At 41.4% G+C, this 27109-nt stretch overlaps 1 protein-coding gene across 6 annotated transcripts in view; it reads right to left on the minus strand.

Annotated features, from left to right (window-relative positions):
• The window catches only part of ralgapa2 (Ral GTPase activating protein catalytic subunit alpha 2), a 93656-nt gene extending 83740 nt beyond the window's left edge, over positions 1-9916 (minus strand). For 4 of the 6 annotated variants that reach the window (XM_063499064.1, XM_063499060.1, XM_063499065.1 and 1 more), the window contains exon 1: positions 9638-9916. In XM_063499064.1, the coding sequence (XP_063355134.1) occupies positions 9638-9743 (106 nt within the window). In that variant the 5' untranslated portion in view covers positions 9744-9916. The remainder of the gene's footprint in view (positions 1-9637) is intronic. The other 2 variants (XM_063499062.1, XM_063499061.1) reach the window with 1 other exon arrangement.
• Between the last annotated feature and the right edge of the window lie 17193 nt (positions 9917-27109).

Consider the following 27109-nt stretch of genomic DNA (forward strand, 5'->3'; position numbering starts at 1 on the left):
GGCTTGGAGGACACAGTTCTCCATTGTGATGTTTCCTGTTAACTGTCAGGAAAGGGCAGATGTTCCACCCCTGTGTGAAACGACCAGCTGCAAAACAATAATATGCAGCCAGAGCCAAGAGCCATAATCTTATATACTGCACAGCCGCTAAACACAGTATCTTCTCAAAATGCTCAGTCTAACATTATCAGCTCATCCTCCTGTCTAAAAAAATAAATAAAAAATGACAGATTATACCTTTACTTTCTGATCTTTGGCAGCGCTGTTATCGGATAATTCATATCATCATCATCATCATGACATCAATGAGGCTTCCTTACATCTCACTGTGACTTCTAGGACAAAGAGACCGAGAGCTGCTATGGTGAGAGTGGTTGGAAATACCCCAAACAGTGTTCAAGTGTTATCTAACGCTTTTGCACATCCTTTGATGCATAACCTTTTCAAATAAGGTGGAAAAATGAACAGCAGCCACCTGCTGGGTAAAGCAGAACAGTCTTAAGTTTTAGCTGACTAATTGGTGTGCTCTTCTGCTGTTTGCTCTTTGAAGGCGATGGGCCACGATGGGCCACTCTGCCTACTCCCCCTGTTTAAAGTTAATCAGCAGACAACACATCCAATAAAAACTGACATTCAGTGTAACAGGTTTTGTTAAACCACATTTAAGTCTCTGGGTAAATTCCAGTGTACGCCACTTATTTCAATTAAAGCTGAATCATTAGTATGCCACGTCATACACAAAAAGCAGTCGAATCAAGCCTTTGATCAGACACACTCTAATTTGCATTAGTCCTGGGCTAACTAGCACTGCAGGTGCACTATATTCTTGCCAGAAAGGAGATGAGAGAGAGAAGAGACTGATATGTGCCCTTGGCTGAATGCTCACATTAGACACAGAGGACTCTTTAAGGGCCCCGGCACGGATGCCTGGAAGCTGCCAACACGTAGGAGTACAGATATGGCATGCCAGCTAAAGGAGAAGGCGACAAATGCACTATGGATGGCATTATACTTCCCAAATTTAGAGAGACTGCAGGAGATTGATCATAATAAAGATACGCCTGTTCCTTGAGGATTTCTTGAGAATATTCAGTTCTTTAACCAGTTCAAACATTTTTCATTTATTTATATGTATTTATTTATTGTTGAATAATAACTGCAAAAGTCAGCAGCAATACCCTTAGCTATTCTACTCAAGTACCTTAGCTATAAAATATTCCAATCAACAAAATGCATTTAAGTAAGAATATTATTACCGTTATCCTTCCAGAAATAATGGAAATTCTATATGAATATGAAGCCAATTATGGACACTACTTAAAATCTGTTTTTTTCTGCTCCCCATCCTGCTCTCAGTGGCTGTTTGCATGACGACAAGGCTACGATCCTCCACTAACAGACAGCATGATTCACAGAGCCGCCCTCTAACAGCCGCCCAAATGCTATTTGATCATTCTTAGTCAAGTTAACTTAGTGAAAGCGGTGACAGTGTGTCTCAAACAGTTATCATGGCTGCTACCAGTGGTTACAGTAATTAGTTACAGTAATTACATATGTCAGGCAGGAAATCCAAAGTGTGGAATCATTTTGAGAGAGTGGAAGAAAACCCTAAGAGGGTGACATACTAAGTCTGCACGCAAACAGTCCTCTTATTTGTTGACAGACATCAAACATGACATTTGAAACATGTAAATGGACCAACATGAGCCAAGTCTTTCTATTCAACATGTTTTAATGTTGAATAAAAAAACTTGTCAGTTGTTGCACTGCTGGTAAACAATACTGGTAACATTTTGAAAGGCTCTGTGTCGAGGGGACATTTTTCTTATAATCTGGTACGGCCTTTACAATATTATTTAACAATGTCTGTCTTAGCACTGGAAGTGAACCCATTTGTGCTCCACCCAAAATAAATACTGACATAATAAAATTATTTTTGTCAACAAATGCTGCTAATCAAAGGGAAGCCAGGGGCAGCCTTAATGCAGTGCTGATGGAAACTTACTATTAAGATATGCAACAATACTTGAATACCTTTGGAACAAACCAAAGATATAAAGTCAGTGTGCAGAGTTTCCATGTTTTATACTTAGTTATGAATGAGTTAAAAACAATCTAAAGGCAGACAACAAAGGAGAGACATGCTCCCGTCAGCCGGTTTCATTTAAGTATAAGGTTAACAGATTTCAACCATTTCTAAAGTATCTCAGTAACTGCTAATAAGCCCAAGAGTATGCCAAGTTACTCTAACTTTTCTTGTGGCTGTCTGTGGTAAAAAAAGAAGCAAAAAGTTAATATGTAACTTCTTCTAAAAATATTCAATATATCTACAGTATCCACACTATCAATATGGGACATGACAAACACGTACAGTCAATTATCAGTCCTAAAATCCCACGTTCATGAATGTAAATGAAGAAGAACAGAAAACAGGAAAACATACCTCCTGTAGGAAGTTCTTTGCAACCCACAGAAGGTTGATATTTGACCAAAGTGAAACAAGGTTAATCATAAATCTGCTGCAACCAGCAGAGAAGGACAAGTCTGTCACATGATGCAATAAGGAGCAATCAGTGTGAGGCACATTTGAGGCCTTGATAGCACACAGTGAACATTTGTGTTACTAAATGCGCTCCAGGCTTTGCCAATCTACAGATGTCAATCATAATTCGATGCTCGCTGGGACAGAATGATTTTCCTTATCAGGGGGTCTATTAGAGCCATTTGTTTTAGTACTGACAAGACTCATCTTCTATGGATTGCTTCAGCCATTAAAGCTTTTATTTTGCAGCACTGGGCAAATGTACAAGTGGTTGGCTGATCGTGAGCTTAGCTTAAGAAAATAAATAAAATATTTCCAAACTTTATGTTTATGGTTGAAACAGTGATTTACTCATCATAATCTTTCAAACTTATAAAACTGGATTTTAGATACAAGATCCACAAAACTGACATGATCTAACAGACATGTCCAATATCAGAATATCCTCTCATTTGTCAGTGGCACTCACACCTTGCTGACTTGTATATTAGCCAATGCTTCACTGATCAATTGGTGGACCCATAACTAACATGGTGCTAGGGTAAAGCAACACTGCAAAGGCTGCCACACTCTCAAAGCATGAGCTATATTCATGGAAGACCATAAACTAAATATCATCAGGCTTGTCATAACATTAAACATGTAACATGTTGTGTAACATGATGGTGTGGATAAAAACTGGAGTCCATATTATTTATGGTTGAAGGTGCAGAGCTGCATTAAATCAATCACAAGAATGAAACTGATGAAAAAGGACTTTCCTACAATCCCATCACTTTTGGTCCATGTCATTTCATTATGGTGCCACCATGCCAAACACTGCATGAATGCCTCTTGACTTGCAGTTAGTGTCTAGCTGTGTAACAGATTGGGGCCTATGAGTCTACAGAGAGCACAGTGTGAAGTGGTCATTCTAGAACTGGCAAAGCCTGACCTTATCCCAGTCTGAGCCCACACATTAGAGAGCAGCTTATTGCAGAACTGAGCTGCTAAACTGGCAACACTCACTCTTCCTCTCCACGCACCATCTTAACTTCTATTGAGAGCTGTGGAAATGAAAGACCAAACTGAAACTAGCAGACAGGTAAAGACGCAACAGCTCACCACAAGGCAAGGTCACATGAACACCTGGTTACCTGGTGTAACCTCAAACAACCTTCGTTATATTTATGGAGTTCTATTTCATTGAATATCAATTTGTCAGTGACTATTTTTGAAACAAACACCAGCCTCAATTGTGCTTTACTCAAACTACTAATCTGATAGACTGTAAGCCAAACCTGAGTGTTTGTTTTTACTTGGCTTTAAAACTGCTTAAGATTAGCGGGAGCTTGTGCATTCAAAAAGGCAACATGAAATGTAAATCCACCATGAGATCAGATCTCAATAACAGATGCTGCCACAGTAAAACACAGGGTCTAGGTTTAAGTTTGGCCATTATAAAAACAGGAAAGGTCAACAGTGAAACCTGTCAAACTGGTTTTGCAGTGGGTGAAACACAGATCACCCACAGCACAACACAGGGTTGTGGTGTTTTTCTCTCCATTTCATCAGCAGGCCTGTAGCTAAAAGGGGAGGAAAGGAATTCATTCAAAAGCATGTGATTTACACATATCTTTATATCTGAAATGTGGGCTCTGATAAACAGCAGTGATGGCAAAAAGAAAATACAGCCAGGAACATTTCCAAAAGACTCAAAGAAATGGCTCCAGTGCAACGAGTTTATTCTGATGGTGTATGAGAAACACCTGAAAACACAGACACGGGACACCCTAAAACTGTCATTACTACGGTACATTACTACGGTATGGACGTACTTCAACATCAAATTAACACTAATAAGAGCCCTCCACTCCTACTGAGGTGTGCCGATCCAGCACCATTTATAATGCGCAATAGCTAGTTTCTGTTTTATCGTGCCATGATTTGCAATTCTAATCACCCAGGGACTGCGGGATAGGACTTCTTTGTACTGCCAAATGCTTATCTTGACACTGCCACCAGTTTAGAAGCCACCAACATTAACAGCAGAAACAAGGGTGGAAACAAACTGTTCCTCTTATTACATCTACTTTTTAATCTTGTTCTTAAAGCCTGAAGCTCTTTGCCTACAGAGTTATTAATCTCTGATCTGTAGCTAATGAATAAATAAATCATCATTCATTTACCAGAGTGACTCTGAGCAACTACTGGTCAAAACACTCGTTTTTCACCTTCCACCTGCTTTCTGTGTGTGGGCAGATAACTCTTTATGTAGAACTGAAGCTTTTCCCCCAGCTTACCTTAGTTCCTCTATAACTTCTTTTAAAAAAGCTCTTCCACTGATTTATCTAAAACAAATACGTGGATGAGGTTTTACATTCGTCTGCCCAGCAGCTATCTGTTAGATCATCAGCCGTTTTTCACACTGTAATAGGCTCACATGAGCCTTTTTGCAGATGTGGACAAAAACAAACCTGTTTTGCTGCTTTTACATTTTTGAGATCATGACAGTTACAATCCAGTCTCTTCTTTTAAGGATCAATTTTTAAGAAGTCTAGTTGTCTCTAGGGAGGGGGGCACTACTGCTTCTGATAAATAGCCCTGAGAGACTGAAGCTGACACTTTCATTACAATCAACTGCACCATGATATACACATATTTGGGTTTTATTACTGACTTAAAGGGTACTTAAATCAGTGAAGCAGCACAGTAAGTAACAATAACATCTAGAAGTGACTATTTGATAACCTGCATGGCTAAGTTCTGTTTTGCTGCAGAAGGGTCGTCTACCTGTAGATGCCAGTAGCTGCTCCCATTCTTGATTGATAAGACTGTAAAAATGATAGACTTTATGAAAGGAAATAGATCTTCCCCTCCTGTTGTACAGAGGGCAGCCTAAATTAACCATGTGGTTAACATGACAACCTTGGTAGATATCACTGCAACACAATAAATAATTAATTGATATCCATGACAGAGTCATCGTCCTGCTGACCCTATCAACTAATATAAAGCAGTTAAAAACATTCACCTTTATGAGCAAATATATATTAAATATAAATTAAACTGATAAAGTCTACAACAATTTATAATGTACAGTCAAATCAGACAGCTTTACACTATTCCATGATTATACAGTGGAATGTGTTAGATATTCCTCATTTCTATTCCAAAGCATCTCTGTGCTTCTCTTAATAAGGCATTTAGCACGTGTGAAGTACGTGCTAAGATGCTAAATGCCTAGACCATTATGAGAGGAGGTGCTGCTGTAATAGGCAACACTACAGAGCTGTTAAAGCTGCCATCTAATCTAAGCAGCACACAATGCTTCTGACATCATTATATTAACAGTGTATCTGACAGGGAACTAACAATGATTTCTTTCTGCATACGTCTTCATTTATCTGGAAACCTGGTAAATGTTTTGGTTTAAAAGTGGTCAGACTTATTTTACTTGTAACATTAAGGAGTCCATTTATGCCAATTAGTGTCAAAAAGCTTTAATCATCCATGATGACTTGGATACAAGTTTAGTGATAGCATTAAAATAAGAAACAAAACTCAAGACTGTGAAAGGTTAATAAAATCCTGAACGGACAGTTTAATATGACACTTGCATTGAACCGCACTACACTTTTTAAGTGTTGATATCCTGCCTACGCAGTGTGGGATAAAAGATGATAAGAGGCTGAACTTGTTCACAAGTCTAACCTGAGTGTTGTACAAATGGGGCAGCATCAGAAGTCAAGTGATCTCAGCCTTTACTTCAGCCACACAGAGGACCTTCTTGAGAGCACTTCCAGTGTTGTGCTCATTGTTCCCCCTGGTGCTTCAACTTGTGATTTCCTCCTCTAACAGCAGCACTTTCAGTTGACCCCGACCCACACAACAGCACACGAAGAAAGGCAGAGTGTAATGACACCATTTTCATTTTTTGTGAATGATGAGTACAGAGCTTCATTTTTTTCCCCAGGTTTTACCTTTGGTTGCAAACTTAAAAATACCAAGACCTACAACAAACACACCTGAGTGTTATCACTGGCAACACTTGTTCCGGTGCAGTTCACAAGCAGATTCCAGCTGAGCCTGTTTACACCAGCTGAAAAGTCAAGAAACAACAGCTAATTTACTCCTTCAACCAAGGCACCCGGTCTCAAGTCCTCACAAACGAAAAGCTTTGAGTTAAACATTTACGAGCTTCAAATGCAGCAGCGTGACTCGTTTATAGCCGACTTGGCACTAAAAAAAGAAATACTGCCCCGGGGATACAATGGGTATTCCTCCAGACAAACCCTGTTGTTTACATTCATGTCAATGAAGGATTTCCTACACTTTCATCATCATACTCCAGGTCACTATGAACAACCTGGAGCACTGGGATGCACAGCGAGCACAGCAGGTGGGGGCCGCGGATGAGAAAGACTTTGCACAGAGAGAAGTCAAAGGAAAAGCGGTTGGTGCCACAAGTGTGTGAAGCAGTGAGTGATCAGGTGGTTTTGCTGGGTTCCTGTAATTAACAACCTCAGCCAAATGCAGCCAGGCATGACCAGCAAATTAACATGCAGCAGCTTTCACACTCTATCCCACAGATCGGCTCAGTGAGCAGAAAACCAATAGAGGGCCACTCTGAAAATAGCCCAGACCACAGATTGTCCTTTCAAGTACAATACTGCTGATAGTACCACTGATTTAACAAGCCTGTTTACCAAATTTCTGCTGTTGGTGTTGCAATGACATAAAGAGGTCAAATTTTGGATAACTTAATAGACAATGACCTTGAGAGAAGACAAGCGGGTTGAAAACTTCTGTGCAGAAATTTAAGGATTACTGAAAACATAAGAGTCATTAAAAAACAAACTGTGCCTTAATGGTATCTTCTCATTGGGACATAGTAAATGAGTGTGGTAAACCCCAGCTGTGGATGCTTGACATACAGGTTGTAAAGTTTAACAAGAAGCTACATATTAAATTTCCTCCCACCAGAAGCTGTTCCAGCCTGCCGCCTCTGGAAATGTCTTCTCTTGCTAATGTTATGAATAATAACATTTAAATATTTCAAAAAGATAAAACAGCGTGATTGGTGAAAGAAGGTCAGCTCTATCCAAGTCCCTGTCCTGCCCTGTCCTCCACCTCACCCCATCTCTCATCAAGCTTCCTGCCACACAGGAACCAGCAGAACCAGGAGGAAATCCTTCCTGAACTGCAAGCTCGGTGTAATCTGGGAATTTGGGGGACATTGCAACGTCGGCCCAACTATCAGCTGCTGGACAAACAGACCAGCCTTATCTTTAGCTGCACATGAGGGAAAGAAAAAAACAGATGACAGCCAGAGCACTGTGCTGACCTCCACCTTGGCTGTACTAGTCTTGACATTGAAAGTTTGCTATGATAGCAAAAAAACTTCAACCATATCAACTTCCCACAGCTTTGCTCAAGCTACAACTGTTAGGCTGACAGTGGCTATTACAATCCTGCTGCAGTACTGAGGATCAATAAAGTGGATAACAAGTCACTATATGAAAAGGTTACAAGCAGGCACGTGTCAATGAACCGATGGTTTAAACTCTAAACATGGCAAACGTGCTCGGACTTTCCTCTGAAGTCCACTGCCACCACAGACATACCAAACTTTAGAAGCTCTAAAAGTGCTCTAACTAAAAGCAATTAGTGTTTACTGTAACTAAAACTCACCCAAATGAGTGTATTTTGGGACAATATGTAAAAAGGTTTCCAATATTTTTCAAAGCTTTATGTAAAAAAATAAAATAAAATAAAATCTAAATGAAAACAAGAGAAGAAACTGTGTTTACTGCATCGGTTTTCCAGCTACTCTGGGGATATAACCATTAATCATCAAATAAAAACAAGAGAAAATTAACTGCCTAGATGTTCACCTCTGTGTGGTCCACGTCAAGAAATACACATACATGACCTACTTTGAATGATATTTCTGAAAGACATGATTTATTGCACTCAGTGAGCAGATTGCAGTTTTTCTCCAGATCTCTTTGTTCCTCTCCACACTGACCTCGATTACTGACAAAGCACGGAGAATAACAGAAGAGCACAAGATATAGTACTACAGCATTCATGATGTTGTCAACAGAGTTCTGATGGGAGGCGACTGTAACATTTGACCTCCTTACCTCTAATACAACGTTTGAGTTCCAAATACGAGAAACCAATAATACACCAGTGACATATCACCAGATATTAGCCTATCACATATATTTTTCAGCCAATGGATGCGCTCTTCATTTATAAAAAGGATGATGGTGCTTTCAAATTCCAGCACTGCATTTATTTTTGTCTTTGATATGATTCGGCATGATAAAATGTACAACTTGCACGTCATCGGTTCTGCTTAAATCAGTGTAGATTCAGCATTCACTTGTCATTATTACAGTTGATCAATGGAACAAGCCGTGCAAACTCAGACCGTTTAACAGCTCGTATGGACAACACAAGTCAGGTGACTGCAGAACACAGTCGTGTCTCTTTTTTATTAACGCAGCGCAGGAAGACAACAGTTTTATGAGTCTCATAAATTCTGCACTTCCTTGTCCAGTGGATTAAAATAAATGACCGCTTTTGTGTAACACGTTTATGTCATTATCATGTCAAATTTCTCAAAAAAGGTAGAGGCAAGTTGACTGAAACTCGGGAAGGTAACCTGCAGTAAGAAAGCCCTGTCCTCTCTCCAAAAGTCCAAACAGACTTCAACCTGTGCGACTCGATGCTGAATGACGAAGCTTCAGTTACGTGTTTAACACTATAATGATGGCACAGGACCGATGGCACTGTTTCCCCTGCATCAGTTAGCATTATTGGCTGGCTAGGTAGCCGCAGGGGAGCTAGCTTGTATCAGCTAGCATCCATGCCTCATCACAGTGCGATTTGTCTCATATTTTAAATGAACAAAGACTTCAAACAGCAGAGGGTACCGGCATAACGCAGATGCATGTTACAGGTCAGCCGGCTGGACTCGCATTAAGCAGCCGGCTGACCTGACGCCTTGTTTGACGTTAGCCGTCGGCTGGTGCCAGCTAGCTAGCTCCACTTAGCTAAGCCTCGACGATGCAGCATCCAGCTCCCCGGTGACATTTCACTCACCTAACAGAGTCCGGAGGTGTTTGAACCGGGTAAACACATCCTTCTTTGGGTCCAGAACTTTCTGTGTAGATTTCTTGACGTCTCCATGCCCCCTTCGAGTGAACATTACGCTTTAAAATGCGACCGTGAAAGCTGAAATCACCTGTGTTTCACCATACACCGAGCCTCCCGTGTGGCTGTCACTTTCCTCACTGCTACTCTGTGCTTGCTCGGTAAACAGCCGCCCGACGGCCGCTGGAGTCTCCTGTTTTTGTGGGTGTGTAAACACGGAAGCGCAGTCTAACAGAGGCGTGGTTAGACCTCATGAATACGCCTCCGTGTTTATGTCTTTTACACCTTGCACCTCCAGCTTTACTCTCCATCCCTGCTGGAAGTAAGGTTACTCATTTCTGTTTTCTAGGTTAAGAACAGACTTTTGAAAGCTCCACGGAGGAGTTTGTCTACTTTAATTTCAGAAACTGATAGTAGTGGGCTTGAGTGCACTGTCCTGTCTAAAAGTTTGAGTATTGGCAGCAAGCTTTAGTTTAAAAATGGGACTGTGAGACTGTATACCTCTTTATTTTGATAAAACGGGGTTGATATAGCTCCCAAGCGCCCTCTGGTGTCTAAGGTAAAACACTACAGTAGAGGAGCAGTGAATGGATATTCATGATACTATACACTGATAAAAAGTGATTTCCAGTATTTTTCCCAAAATGATTGTCTGTATTTAAACTGTTGTAAATGACTCGTTGGCCTATGTTCAACATGTCTTTCATGAATGATATTAAGACATTTTTAAGCAGAAAGAACGGAAAGAAAGTTTATTCTTTATTTTAATGTCATTCACATTAAAAATGTGTTTTACAAGAGATCGAACCAAGAGGAAATTGCAACAAAGATAATATCACAGTTCTGATTTTTTTTGTAGGTACAATAACTCAGACTCATAAAGATACTTGCAAAAGAGGTAATTTCTTTATTTTTTTATATATGACCCCAGTCATAAATCCTGTTTCATAAATCACCTTTTGGCATAACAACAACAACAACAACAAACAGAAATGTGCTTGCAAATTAGAATTTGTTCCATGGAAATTAAAGATAAAGTAGTGATTGCCCATTTTGTCCAACACAAGGTCATCAGGTGAGTGAAGTATAATTAGTGAATTGAAGTATAAAAGTATAATTGGGTTGAAAAACAAACCCAAACAAACAAAAACAAACTAAAATAATATGCTCTTGAAACACTAACTAAAATAAGATTTGAAAGAATGTACAGAATGCTTTCCCTTTTAGTCTCTAACACTAAAGCTAGAGAGGGACATGGTGCATATGTTCACACATATTAAATTAAATAAATGAAAATAATATCAAAACTAAGGGTAACTAACAAATGAAATCACCACTTTTTGAAGAACATAAACAAATCACAATTATGACACAACTGCTCCCTTTAGGGATCATCACAGGGAATCACCTGGCTCCATCTCACCCTGTCCCTACCATCCTTCTCATGTCCTCCTTCACTACGTCCATAAATCTTCTCTGAGGTCGTCCTCTTTTCCTCCCGCCGACCAGCTCCATCGTCAGCATCCTTTGTCCACTGTGTCCAGTATATGCTCTATCCCACCTCTGCACGTGTCCTAATCATCTCACCTCGCCTCTCCAACTTTGTTCCCAAAGTGCTCAACCTAAACCGTTCCTCTGACGTAGCCATTTCTAATCTTCTCCATCCTGGTCACACTCAATAAAAACCTTAACACCCGTCTTTTTGTCAGCTCCACCATCTTCAATCCAAACATCCTAGCAGGTCTCAGTACCATCATTTCAACCTTTCCCTTCACTCTTATTGCTTTTCTTCTTTGTCTAACAGCCAAACATGCTTCAAATAAATTAAATGGAATTATTTTAATTAACGCTATATTTTTTCCAGATCAAGTAGAAATGGAAACACTCGATGTTGAGGGGAAAAATGATGGCTTAATCTACAAAAACACCAAAATTAATAATTTATTGCATCTCCTCTGGCTTTCATAACGGCCTGATTTTTCTGAGGCATGGATGGATTTCACTAATGAAAAGCAATATTCTGTATCAACCTGTTCTCTCAACCAGCCTTCCCAAATAGCGGCTGGCAGATCAGCTTTCCAGCATGGATACTCACTATGGAAATTTCCTTTTTCAATTTCCACCATAAATTTTCAATCAGACTCAGATCCAGACTGTTTGCTGCCCATGGGACGAAGTTGATATTAGCTGCCTTTCCTGAAGAAATGCTTTAACACTCTTTGCTCTGCAGCAAGATGCATTATGATCCTGAAAAATGGCTTCATTATCACCAGACCTACTTTCTGTCGGATGAGAAAAATGTCCAACATGCAAGTGTGCTCCTGTGTGTATAGTGCTGAGTTAACGATGGTCATGCCGCCCGGTACTTTACCTGATATGCAACCCCATTAGCCAGGAAATTTGTTCAGGTAGTCGTGTTTAAATGTTTCACACTGCAGATTTGTGATTCGGCACTGAACATCACTTTCATCCATGCTGCTCCTTGGCCCACTATATATTGGTTTCTTCTTTTTAGGTCTTAATCTTGCTTTTTCTTTGGCTTCTCTGCACGTAGATCCCAGTTCACTCAGTCGTTCATTTTTTACAGCTTCTCATTTTGTCTGGTAGTGACACTTTTTGGAAGGAGACAGAATATCAACCAAAAGTCCGGAAAAAAACACATTAAATTAAATTCGGTTTAACACATTAAACCGAGTGAAATAAATATTTGATCCTCAAGGAAGTCATCATTTAGTGCTTGGTGGAGAAACCCTTGGTGAGACCTTTGCTGTAGTTGGTCACCAGGTTCGCACGCATCTCTGGAGGAACTTTAAGTCATTTAGGTTTCTTGGCTGCCACTTGGTAAATGATCATTAATATTAATTATTTCCTCTGCTGTATATGTATAAAAGCAGACACAAGCCTGCACTTTATCTCACTGTAGTTGGAAGCCTGCGAACACGTCAGAGGGTGTATTCAAAATATTTCAAGTCTTCCTGCAAACTCTCAGAGCTGAATGCACTCATTTTTAGAGGGAAGTTAAAAATGAACTGTGGAACCCAACTTTCAGATTAAAAGGACTTGCATTTTTTGATATTCACACCCTGCTATGGTGACACTTAAAAAGAGAATGAAAGTATAACAGCTTCACTGCTCATTCCAGCTGCTGCCACTTGACACTTTAAACTGGAGGTTTTGATGAATGAATATAAGAATACAAGGTAGTTTCAAAACAGCAAAGCTTTTCTGTAGTTTTAAGTACTCTCACGGTTATGATACCTTAAAAAGAGTTCACTGTACTCATGACACTACTGGGTTTTATTTTTTTCAGAACAGCGTTCTGAGATAAATATTAAGTTTGAAGAACATGGATAGATTTATTAATCAACCCACTAAAGTGACATTCAGTGCAGTCTCACACTTTGTCTGAACCAATCTGTCTCATTTTGTAAGCAATTCTGAGAGTAAAATGATTTTACTTACACTTCTTAGTAACTGATTAAAAACACAGATCCGACTGCAGGCTTAAAATCTTTTTAGCCTTATGTGATAAAATAAAGGTTTATACAACTACCGTGCCACCGCTACATATGAAAAATCATGGGGCACCTCCCACCTTAGGATCTGCAGTTATTCTAGAACAATGTGTAGTGTAATTAATGAAGCCATGTAAAATTCGTGCTATGAATATTTACCAACTTGCGGACTTTCATAAAGATTTGGTTGCTTGATCTTGTACAAGCTTTGCTCAAACTTTCAGTAGAAAAAGGTGAATGAGGTGGACTGAGAGGCTGTAACTCAGGAAATGCTCATAGTATGAGTTTAAAATTCAAATGGCTTAACTTTATGTGATTCTGAGGGGGTCAGGTGGAAACTTTTTTAAATATGGAATGATCCTTTATGACGTTATGTAATACTATTTTTTTGTTTTCTAATTATTGTCCTCACAAACACCCATCCTGGGTTCTTCGAGTTGACCTAATTTACCAGAAGATGGCGCCTAAACCACTGAAGCAAACAAACCTGCTGAGCTGCAAAGGCTGCAGATCTGGATTTCTTTCTTTTCCCAAGGAGCAAATATGCTTCATAGCCATAGGTCTGCAGATGCATCGGTGCAGATAAGACTGACAGAATCCATTTAAATGGCAATAACAGAATAATCTGCAGGAAAAATCTCATAAATTCTCATGTTTTGTCTGAATACCAAAAAACAAAATTGTGAATGTAAAATAAAGACGTTAACAAGAAGTTGAGTCAACGGTGAAGCATCGCTTTCATTAAAGAAAACAAGACTGCATTCTGTTCATCTGTCACCCCCACATATCCAGCACTGACAATGCTGTGAAAGCATTTGTCTCTCGTTTTCAAGGTTCCAACAATGGATGTCTTGAATGATAGAGAGGAAAACAGAGGGTAGTGAGAGCAGAGGCCAAAGAGGAGGAGTAAAAAGAGGAGTAAAATCAGCCTTTGCCCTGCAGTTTGGTATGACACTCATTATCTGAAGTGGGCCATTCTGAGAAAGGAGGAGGGTGCCTGTCACAACAGATGTTGATTACACAAAACAGGGTAGTTTGGAAGAATGAGTGAATAAAACAAGCTCACACATGCTCACACACACACACTGGGTTATTATTGGTGCTTTGTCATCAGTCTTAATTGACTGTAATCACCATTCCTTCTTGGCAAACCTCCCCTGTTCTTGAAGAGCAGGTTATTGCTCGTTATCTAAGATGGCACGGACCTACGATAATCTATCAACACTAACAATGGGACTGGATATTTTCCTCTCTAATTTGGCACCTGGAAGGAGTTCGGGTCCAGCTCATGTTTGAAATCTTACACCGTACGCTGAGGCAGAGTTTGTAGCCCGCTGCAGAGCCACTGTTTCCTGAAAACTGGTTCAGTGCAGAGTTAAAACTCTTACTGTGGCAACTGTAAGATTATTTTTGAATTATTTCTTCTTTTTTTAAACAGGACTTTTGAAGCATAACCAAACATAATTTGTTATTTTTCATTCCCAGCTTTCAAAGATTGGCAAGTGACGCTCCCCAACACGACCAAATGGTGGCACTGTAGGCTTACAAATGCGCACCACCGCTCTCATGGCCAGACTGTCGGACTGATTCCAATCCAAGGTTTGAAAAGCACTTGTCTGCTCTAAATTGTTCTTATAAAGAGCTTGGAAATACTTGACTTTTCTCCTTATGTGGTTATGGATTTCCTTTTTGTACAATTAAGTGCCATTAAAAGCTAATGTATCCTGTTAAACCACATTAAGGTGTGAGGGTGGACAGTGGTGCATCCGCATATTTTGAACAGGAGCCCACTTTTGGAGTAATGTTTGAAATCTATATCAGACCATTCAGAAACTTCAGGATGAAAAGGATCAAAAGGGAAACGTCCACAGCGACCCACATTTTCAGGCTGAGCGACCACCCACAGCTGCCTGACAGAGACGAGCCACGGAGCAATAAAATGATAAAACAAAAGCAATCTTTGTTTGGTTCAATGCAGCACCTCAAAAAGGGACTATCCATATTTTACCTTCCTTTTTCTTTTTTTAACGCTTTGTTGTAATTACACAACATGCAGAACAGCAGAGATAATTCTGAAATATTTATTTAAATTAAATACATTTTCAGGCTCACTGTTAGACGTGCTGTATAGAAAACTTACTATATGTTGACTTTTTTTCTCTCTCCCTCTCTCTCTTTTTAATAAGGCAAAAATGAAGGCTTTTAATCTGAAATTACACCTCCCACCAGGGGTCGTCATGGTGCCCTTAGCCACCAAGGTTATCTCACAGCTGGTAAGTTCAAAGCACAGAATTCCTAATGCTTCTGTTTTTTTCTTTTACTTTGAAATTGAAAAGAAAATCGTTCTTTTTTTTAAAAACTGGAAACAGTCGTATCATTTCTAGTAATATAAATATTAATACAAGTATCTGTATATGGATATAAGCAATTTCGGAGTGCAGTGTGTGTAATTCAGCCAGCAGTTTGGAGCACATCTCCACAGAGGTTAATGAGGGGGCACTCTGAAGTAATTAAAACAAGAGCATTATAAGGCAGCAGTTTCACATAAGGTACTCTTAGCAACATACCCCATACTTAATTAAAACTCTTTGCTGACAGCATTTTGTATCTTCTCAGGTAATCTGCTGTGAAATTAATAACGAGGGAGAATTAAATGACTAATGTTAGCAAAGAAGGGCTATTTTTTTCCTGCAGTATGCATGACAGGGGTCTCTATCAGCAATGCGTGATCCTTATTGCGCTGAAAAACACTTCTTCAGATTCTTTCCGTAATCTGATTCCAATTTCACTTATGCTGTGACACTGTAGCGACAAGCTGGGGGGAGGTTTAATTGAAATGTCCATGCTTTTAATTGGATTCTGTTAAGATGTGAAATTACCTTCTGAATTACAGCCTTGTACCTTTAAATGCTGATACAGAATTGTTTCCAGCGGTGATCAGTTAAGGAGCTGAAATAATGCTTCGATTCAGCGGTGTGCATCTCTGTGCCAAGGCAAAAGAACATTCTTGAATTTAAAGGCAAACAGTTCAATCTGCGTCCTTGCATTTCAAAGACGGGCGTTTATCTAGTGAATTGAATTGTTTTTTTGTTTTTTTAACAGGGTTTAGTGCTTCAGAGACAATGCAGTACTCAAGCATCTGCAGTACAAGACGTGCGACTCAAGGCAATGCCCATTAATTCTGGCAAGATTTATTTATCAAACTCTCACACTCATGGTATACGCCGCTCTTTATCGTGATACAGAGTTTACACCCACAAATGCCCAGTGCCAATAATATAGTGGCTGCCAGATATCCATTGCGAAGCAAGTGAACCTGGCATTCATGATATCATCGTTGGGCTGAAGGTGTTGGCACAGGACTCTGACATGTTCAGGTAATGTGTGGGTGGTAGGCAGCCAAGCTTCCCTCACCTCCTCGAGGGTTGCGCTCTTCTAACCTCCTACACTGAGATTTGAGAATTTTCCCATTCTGTGGCCGGTGTCACCCTGCTGTGGCTGTGCAAAACATCCCTTCTCTCCTACTGCTGCCTCCTCCACCTACATCCATGACCCCTTCTGATAAGCTTGGAGGTCATCCTTTTCACTGATTAGTTTGCTGGCAGATTGAATGCCCATGTCTACAGCCCCGCGGCACCCGGGCTGGCTCTACCTGTGTGTGGTTGGATCAGCAGGTGGCTGGCACACTGTCCAGAGTGATACTGAAACCATTATTTACAGTATACATGGCAGTGCTCTGTGTGCTCAGCTGAGCCGTGTTTCCAATCTCAGAGAGAATGTGAGGGATAGGCAGCATCCTTGGTTATTTTGCTATTCTAGAAAAATAGCTCTTTTTTTAATGCTAGAGCTGTACTGTATTGGAATAATGTAAAAATTGTCAGTAGGTATTCCAGGATATTCTCTATGAGTGAGAAGCCTGAAAATGTGAGGTCATTAGTAAGTTCTCTGCCGAAATCCCTTCTCTTTAGAATACTGTGTGTGTGTGTGTTTGCAAGAATTCACGTGTTTGTTTGTTTACCGTGTCACTGCTGGCCCAAGTTGGAGCCACAGGAGTGTGAAATAACAAGCACAAGAGGGATTTCACGCCTTTGCAGAGCTGAAAAGATATGTTTTTGTCAGACAACTCAGTCCATTTCCATCCCCGACAAACTTTGTTTACTTCCAGCTACTCGCAGCCTACCCATTTCCCATACAAAGCCATACAATTAAACCGCATCATTATATATAAATATATATATATATGTGGGTTCCCACGGGTATAGTGTGTCCAGGTTTGCTTATGCTACACCCCTGACCCGTTTTATCGCTGTTATCAATTGCGCACGGTGCATCGTTTGAAAAGACAAACAGCCCCTGTTTCTTTTTCGGGGGCAGACATGCTGACAGAAAATCAATGCCCGGGTTCCCATGAGCACCTAATTAGCTGGACACTTGTGCACTGTTGAAACACCGGACCACATCTCTTTGTCTGCTTAGTCGATCAGGTGAAATGCATGAGAGACACCATCAGAGCTGATAAAGTGTCAGAGAGGTGAGGAGTAAACACATAAGTGACACTTATGGTCTAGCACGTCTCACACCCACTATATGCTTTGGCAGACTTGATCTGAACTTTATCGTCACAGAAGCATTTTATCTGCTCATCAAATAGGCTTAGTCATTCCACAAATTTCTCCAATGAAATTTGCCAGGTGTATATATACCACATTGCATAACATGGAGATATTATAATCCAAGAAAACGGTTTAAAAACTATTTCGAGGCCGTATTTTTTCCATCTCGCTGTAAAACCGGGTCAGAAAACAAGTGCCGGAGGTGGATTTCTGACTGGAGTGCCATGCAGAAGTCATTTTTCTAAAACGGCTTGGACTCAATTGGTCTCTCACAGAAAATTCTAAACACTGAATAAAAAAGGGAAGAGGTGGAAAAAAAATCTTAAATGTCCAATCTTATTCTATAACCTGTTAGAGTGACACTTGCGAATTTCCATTATGGACATGGTGGCAGTACAAACGCAGATAGACGAAGGGGAATAAAAGGGCCTTCTCATGACAAACTTTCTGGAAATGTCAGCCTTTCATGCTGTTGAGAAGACCTATTTCATATCTATTACAGCAGGCATTCTGTGTCCGATATTTCAGATTTCAGTCCTCCCCGCACTGCAAATCCTCTGCCAATCTTCCACCCTTAAGAATCTCTGCCAGCCCCGATGCATTATTCCCCCTACCTCCTCTCTCCCCCTTTTGATGTGACAGAACAAACCGCGACCTATTAGGATTAAGGCTTTGAAAAGATCTTTGAAGCCGCTCAAGGTTCCTTTAAACTGGGGAATGACAATATGAGCTGTGTGGCAGCAGATGCTGAATGGAGTGATTGCTAGTCCTTAGCGAGGTCTGCTGTCACATAACACACGCGGGCATTCAAACGCTCACACATCTTCGCGGGCACACACACACACCGCCGACTTGCAGCATCCACCCTTTGCCCGAAGCACAGCGGTTGTCATTTACAGTACATGTTTTGCGCTCACAAATGCAGATTTGGTTCATCGCGTTTCTTTTTTGCAGCGAGGGCCAAGTCTGGCTCCGAGCCTTTGCTGTATCTGAGCTGCTGCCCAGGATGAAAACAAACAAACATGACAATGCCTCGCGTTTTCTCCTTTAATGATCCGATTCTGTTTAGGACGCAGTAGTGTCGGATGTCACGGTGCTGAAAACGTGAAGGACGGGGGTCGACGCCGAAGGATGTGGGCTGCTGGAAACCGACATGAAAGAGACGAATCGTAACCCACTTGTGTGTGCTAATGATGTCAGTATGAGTGCGCGCGAATGAGAGTTTTGTGTCTCTTTAAAGCATAATGGCATGCTGTGGGAGCTGTTTATCTAGCTGAAAATTAAAGGAGTTCAAGGTGTTTCAGTTTTTATTGCAAAGATTCTCAATAGCACAGAAGAATTTTCATTTTTATCTTTTCTATGATGCCTCACTACTCACAGCTCATCTGATGGTGCTGGAATGATGGAATGCCACAATGATGCAAAGGAGAGCAAATTAAGTAAAAATGACATCCTGAATGCTACCTATACACTTTACTTCAGTCACACAGACACGGCAGAGTGCAAATACCATAGCTATGCATCTCCCACAATCGAAAAAGAATTTAGCTTTCTTTTATCTAATCGCTCCTCTGAATATCCCTTATCGTTCCTGCCTCACCCCCTGAGCTAGCCAAGGATAGATGCCATATCAAATATTCAAACTGGATGATTCCTGGAGAGATTTATCATGGCAAATTTCACAGGCGATCCTATTTAGATATTCACCGTCTGTTTTGCGTGGTGTCACGGGTTAAACATGCCCCGGTGTGAGATGTCACTGAGAGACAGTTACTGCAGATAGCTGGTCTGTGGAGAAATGAAGCCATGGGGCACACAGGGTAAAGTCTTCTTAGTACACAGGAAGAGAGACAAGTTCTCAGGGAGCTGCCACCATAGAGCACATATTGATCTGCCATTGCATCTTATCTTTGTGACTCTAGATTAAAATGCTCAACATTGGCTCTCCCCCTCACTCTCTGCCAGGCTGAAGGCCTTTCTGTGTCCCTGAGTGGAGGAGCTCTAATCTCCCCACCAAGTAGTGGGAGCCTATCACTGGCGGAAAAACACATTTCTTACTGTGAAAAGCAGAAAAGGGCGAGCATGGAAATTAGCTGTCTCGAAACGCTTTGCATCTAAAGAATGACGTGAACGATAATCGGGTTTGTTCATTCGGCATCTTTCGATGCGGGCAGTTGTTTTTTTCTTAACACCATGTTTTCATCTGTGAGATCCCCCCCAACCCGCCTTTTCTGCTCTTTCTTTATCTCGAGCTACTGTTATCATAATCCAAACAATTGGCTGTTGTAACTGTATGTATTCCTCTTGTGGGAAATGGCTGGGAATCAGATCCTCTTGGGTCTTGTTTAATGTCCTGTCCAAATGAGCGGGGAAGAGTTGAAGCTCTGACAAAAACTGGCAGGAATAAAGGGGAGAAAGGCTGGGCAGACAGACGGATGAGCCCCAGGCTCCAGGGCTTTGACTTTGGCCAAACAAACGTTTGTTTTTCAAAGTGTTTTTATAGTAGCATGGATTAAGGAGGATGTGGACCAAAGCCCCCCGCCACCCCCTGCCTATCCGCAGCCTTGTCAAATGGTGCATTGAGAGGATGGGTCGCACCTGTTAGGGCAGCCCAGAGGAGCAGGACCAGGATGATATTGAGCAGGGCTTTGTGGCTATCAGAGTCAAAACAAAGCTGTCAGCCAGGGCTCATTCATCTTTGATGTTCATTGATGAGGAAACTGGTGGGCCTCAACAGGGCATTGTTTCCTCTAAGTGGTGCCCATTGATAGCCAGAAAGCCACGTTTGTTTTTAGTCTCTGACGGGTGGAGCTCATTTTAAAAGGCTTAATGGTGCATTTAACCAGTCCAAAACACTGCGCTTTGGAGCCCTCCTTGCACCGTTGGCTCGGGGCTGTCTTCCTGCTTCCTAAATGGCCCATAAACAATAATAAAATGCTAATCGTGTCTGAATGGCCAACACCGGTGGGCATGCATGTACCGTCGATTCCTGGGCTCTTCTGAATGCCTGCTGCGACAAATCAAGATCCAGGAACGAGGGCATTTGACTGCCATCGTGTCTGCTTCCTGGCCCATTCTCCACCTCTCCACCCTCTGTCATAAAAACCTGGATAGCCTTCATAAAGTGCATTTCTCATGCTATTGTTCAGCTAATCATATCCTCTCCAACAATTTCAGGATGTGACAAGATAAGATAGGGAATATTAATGCCATATCGCCTCATCTCAAATTATGAAAATGTGTGGATGGGGGGAGGGCATCTAGGAAGGAAATAGAAATCAATTTGTAGCGCTTCCATTTTGTATATTGCCTTGAAAAGAAAACAGTAATTTTCCATGTTATCTACCTCAGATCCTATTAGAATCAGGTTAATTTAGTGGCAATGATTTCAAAACGTTATCACGCCGTCCTATCAGCTAATGTCTTTGAGTGCTCTCTGTTTGTAAGGTGTAAATGTTCAAATTTAATATCATGTCAGATACCACATCTGACTGATGCATGATCTTGGATATCGCTTGCAGAATGGTGAATGCGGGAAGACCGCATTAATTAAATTCTTAGCTGTACTAAGCTTCCTGTGCAGTTCACCATTGAATAAGGTGAATGTAGCCACACAGGGGAGGAAAATCTTCAAACTGATACGACTGCACAACAACAAGGAGGGTTTTTTTTCATCTTTGTTGGCGTTCGCTTCCCTCCATCCTACATTAAGAGCACTACTCTTAATCAAACTTAATTATTGAGAAATCCCACCCTGTCCATGGCGCACACTTCAAAAAAGTGAAATACATATACTTTGGTAACTAGCATGAATACTTCACATGATTATAGTATTCGAATGGTTTCTATCATTCCACCTCTCACGGAGAACGTTGTAGCTGCATGCTCATAATTTACCACTATAGATGCTTAATTCATGAATATGAATGTGTCTTTCTCAAGAGCTGGCCCCCATTGTTGTGAAAAATCAAGGACTCTTGCTTTGTTTCAGTGCAGAGGTGTATCAAGGATGCACAGCTAATCTTACCTTAAATAAGGGTCTCTGTTTACACCTTCAAAGCACAGGAACAAGAAGCCCTCACACAGTTTCTTTTCCCCTCTCTGCTGATTGTTTGCAAGCTTGATTTGCTTGGATTCCTAAATGATAGGCTCATATAGAAGCCCCAGACTTTGTTTACGTGGCCGTGTATTGGTTGGCTGCCTCCTTAAGCGCGAGGAGATATGCAAGAGCAATCAAATATTTCTATGACTTGTATAAATGATGGTGGATGGCAGAGGAAGTTTGAATTTTTCACTCCTCATTTGTGGTTCAATTGCCAGAGTGTGTATTGCCTGTTTTTCCGGAAAGAAAATAGATGGCTTTGTCACTCAGTATGCATAAACTGTTGGTCTGTTTGCTGTCAACAGAAATGATAGCAGTTCTATTTGTCTTATGAGAGAGACATTGTTACAAAGTCTGAATAGCAGTTTTCATGAAAGGGATTGTTTGTCCATTCTGAAGTTATTTTCTTCAGACATATCTGCACGAACCCTTTTAAATGCCGAGCGCCCTGTCACAAAGTGATATGTTAAGAGGGAAAACAGAAAAGTAACTGGTACTATAATGAGTTACAGATTACTAGATGAGCTGTTAAAAATGTAATATCTAATGTTTGCATTTGAGATTTCTACACCGGGCAACAACAGTCCCCTCCTGGCTATAAATGTTTCCTTTGAGGCTGACAGAATTTTCACTGCAGCAATGTTAGTGCCCTTTTCTGAATGCGGAAGCTGGTGTTGAATATCCGGCAGTAAAAGGGGTTCTTGTTAGACAACGCCACTGTCCGCCTTGGTGTCTGGATGACTGGACACAGGTGCTTAGAGCAGTGCTGTTGATTTCCTGCCAGACAAGAGCGGGCAAATCAGACGACCAATCGAAAAGAAGTTGAAAACTGAATTTATACACAGCCATCCTGTTATTGACGCCATGACCTGAGAAAATATACCCTGATGTAAGAATTTTTGTTGATTATTAACTGGGATTTCATTTTTTTCCTCTTTTGAAACTTTCAAAAATTCACTTTTGTCGTTTCATTTTGGTACCTATGTAACTTGTAACTAGTTATCCCCCAACACTGTGGAAACACTCTGCCTATCATCACCTGACATACACTGGGTTAAATTCAGAGGTCGCACTGAGCAAAATCAAAACAAAAAAAAACTTGATACAAGTGCTGGTAATTATGAGCTACTCATCCAACACTAATAGTACACCACAGAGATTACAATTTGTCTCTTTATCTGAAATGACAGACTGTCATACACACTACCCGTCCACATCCACCAATGAGGTCTCATATCATCCTGCACTTGAGCCAAACATATATTTCTACCGAGGCGTGGGGAGAATAGCATCCTCCGTTTGGCGCAGAGGAGGTGTGTCCCCTTCTATCGCCGCGAGAGAGGGAGCGAGGAAGAGGGGAGAGAGAGAGAGTGGGTACCTCTCTTTTGTTCACTCCCCTCTCTAACTGGTAGTGTTTGACTTCCCCCAGCCAGGAGTGGGTAATTCTGGAGCCCTGTGTGAGGTTGTTAGATCACTGAGGCCCAAGACAGCACCATTCTTTGCAGACCCTTGACAGCAAATATGTGGTAATGATATTGTCTCCTGCTGGGTAATAACACACAATTCAGACTGCCACATACTGCAGTTGCCGGGGAAAAAATGGAGGGGAGAGAAAAAAAGAATTACACTGAAGTACTGGAGGAAAATGACAGGAGAAATGTCTTCAACCTGAAGTGCTACATTGAAAAAAAATCACTCCTGCAGGACACTGCAGTGGGAACAACTGTTTTATTCTGCACTTCTCGGTGATGTAGCACAGGATGCAATGGCTGCCGATACCTGGGATAGGCACAAGGTAGTTTCCTCACGCAAATGCCTGTTTCTGGGAAGATTACTCTTCTTTAAAAACAGCCTTTATTATTATTTTAGTCAGCCTACCGGAATGTGGCTAACCACTCTTAACAAACGCTGTGGCTTCAAATGACTAAAGCCAAAAAACACTTTGCGTAGTGCACAGTGTTGAGTATAAACAGCATTTTCCCACCATGGAGACCTTTCATTGTTAACCAGACCACACTGGCAGCTTCAACCTTGACCTTTGTGTTGCTCCACTTGCTACTCGGCTTGTAACTGTCAACACCATCCATCACTAGCCAATCTGGGCCTGGGATGGGGGCCGGTCCCCCTGCTGTACTGTGAAATTGTGGCATGTGATCCTTAATGTGCGTGAAGTAGACAAGGCCTCGACACAATGCATCGAGCTTCAGGGGGGCTCCTCTGGGCTAGCCTATTAGCCTCCCGCTGTGCCTCTGGCTGCCTGGACTTATTCCTAGGGATAAGTTGGAATAATAGTGTTATGTCTGCATGCATCCAAGACACTAGCCTCAGCCCTGCTCATACTCGGGGCTGGCTGTCAATCAGAAGCCTGACCAGGACAACCAGTGTATCTGTCCTCCTTCCTTTTTAAATAAAGAATTATTGCTGACAGACGGGGAGGATATTTGGACAGTCTTCAGCTCAAAAATAAACCCTCTCCTCACAGAATTATCTTTGCCAATACGAATGCGAGTATCCATGATCTTAGATGCAGAGAAATGGTGTGTGTGTGTGTGTGACTCCCTATCCTTATTCATACATTTGACTACCGGAGAAGCGCTGTGCAATGGGCTAAAATAAACGAGAGCACAGCGTAAAAAGGTAGCCTTGATACCGTGCAACTGGGTGAAAAAGGGAGGCACATTCAAACGGAAGAATTCATCTTTTCTATCAGCCCCTCCGCTCAACTCGTGAGGAGAGGGGCTGATGGGTTCAGTCTCAGCCGCTCAGATTTGCATAACACAGACAGATGAACTCAAGTGATTGAATTGGGCTAGGTGGAGTGAAAAAAGAAAAGAAAATGAATTTCCAAGTGAATTAGGAAATGATGGAAATGGCAAAGGGTACATTATTTATTTTTCACACTGAAATAATTACAGAATTAACCTTTCCTTCCCGTGTGACAGCCCTCTGAACCCTCTTTATCGCAATGAATTTGGCATGCCGGACTCTGTTGAAAAAGAAAACTGGGATCTGCTGATGGATAAAACAATGTTACCTATGCACCTGTGTTTACATCACCATTGGCCCAGTGTGGTCTGCTGATCTGAAATCCTTGGCCAAGCCCCACCCACATGTCATGTCTTGCTTCCCATCGCTGATGTAACACTAATGTCCGTGACTGGCAGTGACCATTTTATAGAGTCACAACACTACAGGAGGGGAAAAAGCAATTTCACGGTTCACTCTGTGGTTAATGTGCTGCTGTAATCTTTAGAGAGGCCTTTCCGTTTTTGTTTAAGTTTCACAGAATAAAGGGTTGAACTATCGGGAGCTCAGCCCAATTAATCACTTGGCTAAAAGGTGGCAGGAAGCATCCACCAAGAACAGGCTCATGGTGGACGTGTGTCCCCATGAGTGTCTTCTTGAGCAAATAAGTTCTTCCAAGAGAAGTCAGGCTTTCGTTTTGTTGGTGTATGTGCTGACCATCAGCTGGTGTTTCTAAGGAGAGGGTAGGGTTGGGTTACTTACTGTGTGTACCTTGTGTGTGTGTGTGTTTGCGTGCTGTGCTCACACAGTCAGGTAAGCCTCTCTAATTGCCGCTAGGTGCATTAGCACTTAGCCACCACTCTTTAGCTCTCTCTCTCCCTCCCTCTCTGTTTCTCGCTCTCTTCCCGTGTCTTTGTTTTTCCTCTCAGTGCCAGTCTGTGGGCCAGAAGACAATCAGACCAGAAGGGTCATTTTCTGCAAGAGCTCACCTCCCTCCTCCGAGCCTCGCCACTGACAGGCTCACGCTCGGCAGGAGCCCTAAATTAACACTTGACGTCTGCGAGGCTCAGCCCTGATGAGGCCGCAGAGAGACAGAATGTCACAAAACAAACACTCCATCATTTTTGCTTCATTTCCTCCACTGTTGGAGAAACACACTCACCTGGAGGGTTGGAGAGGGTGACATTCACCCCCGTATCTGTTGCTGTGGATCAGCCCTGACGCCTATGGGCCGGGGTGAGAGGTTGAGACCAAAAATGAACGGAGGGATGCTGAGCAGGAACTGGCAATGAAATAATACTTCTCAAGAAACGAGTGGATTGTGTCAAACCTGTTGGGTTTGCACGAACGTTCATATCATCGAATCAAGAAAGGAATGTGACTTTGATCTATAAATATGAAAATACATTTGATCAACATGAATGAAACCTAAATATTTTTTCTTTTTTCTTTAAAATGTTTACAAAAAACCCCCCAAATCCTTATTTCCCTTCACTGGGGTTGCGTTTATCTCCTTTCTGCTATTACAAAGTAAATGATTTGTTTTCCCGAGCACATCAACAACAACCCTTGTAATTATTCCTCGCTGGGGATGTTCACAACACTAGGACTCAACACTGTGGAGTAGTATGATACTATTTGAAGCCTACTTCAAACACAGTGCCCCCAGCGAGTTCCGATAGTGCCCGTGTCTATTTTATTATTTGCTTTATCTCTTTGTTGCGTGAGAGTTTATTTGTTTACATGAGAGGGATTGGAGGTTTGGTGATCTGAGCAAATTGCAGCAGAAAGTACTTCAGATAGGAATGACTGTAATTAGCATGCTCTTAAATGTGGAACGCTCTCCTAATGTTTTTGTTTACATGGGGCAGCTGATCTGTGACTTGGTGCGGGGGCGGCCCACAGGCAGGTTAAAATCACTTGTCATGCCAGAGATCATCATTATGAGCTTACAATTGGTCAGTGTTGAGGAACAATCGATGCAGCGCCAAGCAGACACTCAACCAGCAGCCTATGCTGTCAGATTTTCTGTTTAATTTTCTATCTATAGTTTGGTCTTCCAGAGTGGATAATTTGAAAATTTGAGTGTGTTTATGTGCGTACATTTGTTTGCGGTCATGCTCGTGCAGATTTTTTTTATTTATTTCATTTTTCTGCTGCGCTCACCAAACTGGCTTTTCCTAATCTTAGCATCTACACTGAAGCATATGTTCCATGACACTCATTAAGAGCCAATTAAGAATTTGCTGCTGTGCCCAGTTATTCAGTCAGTGATTATATTTCACTGAAGGATAATATCCAGGTAAATTAAGATTTCGATTTAATTCAGCCCTGGTTGTCGCTGCATCTCCATTTCACATCATGGAACAATTGAGATCTTATCAAGGATTAAAGTGGGGGATATTACACCTAATTTAAAATATGCACATCTACGACTGCTCGCGCT

The sequence above is a fragment of the Pelmatolapia mariae genome, linkage group LG16_19, assembly GCF_036321145.2.
Source record: "Pelmatolapia mariae isolate MD_Pm_ZW linkage group LG16_19, Pm_UMD_F_2, whole genome shotgun sequence".
Classification (NCBI taxonomy): Eukaryota; Metazoa; Chordata; class Actinopteri; order Cichliformes; family Cichlidae; genus Pelmatolapia; species Pelmatolapia mariae.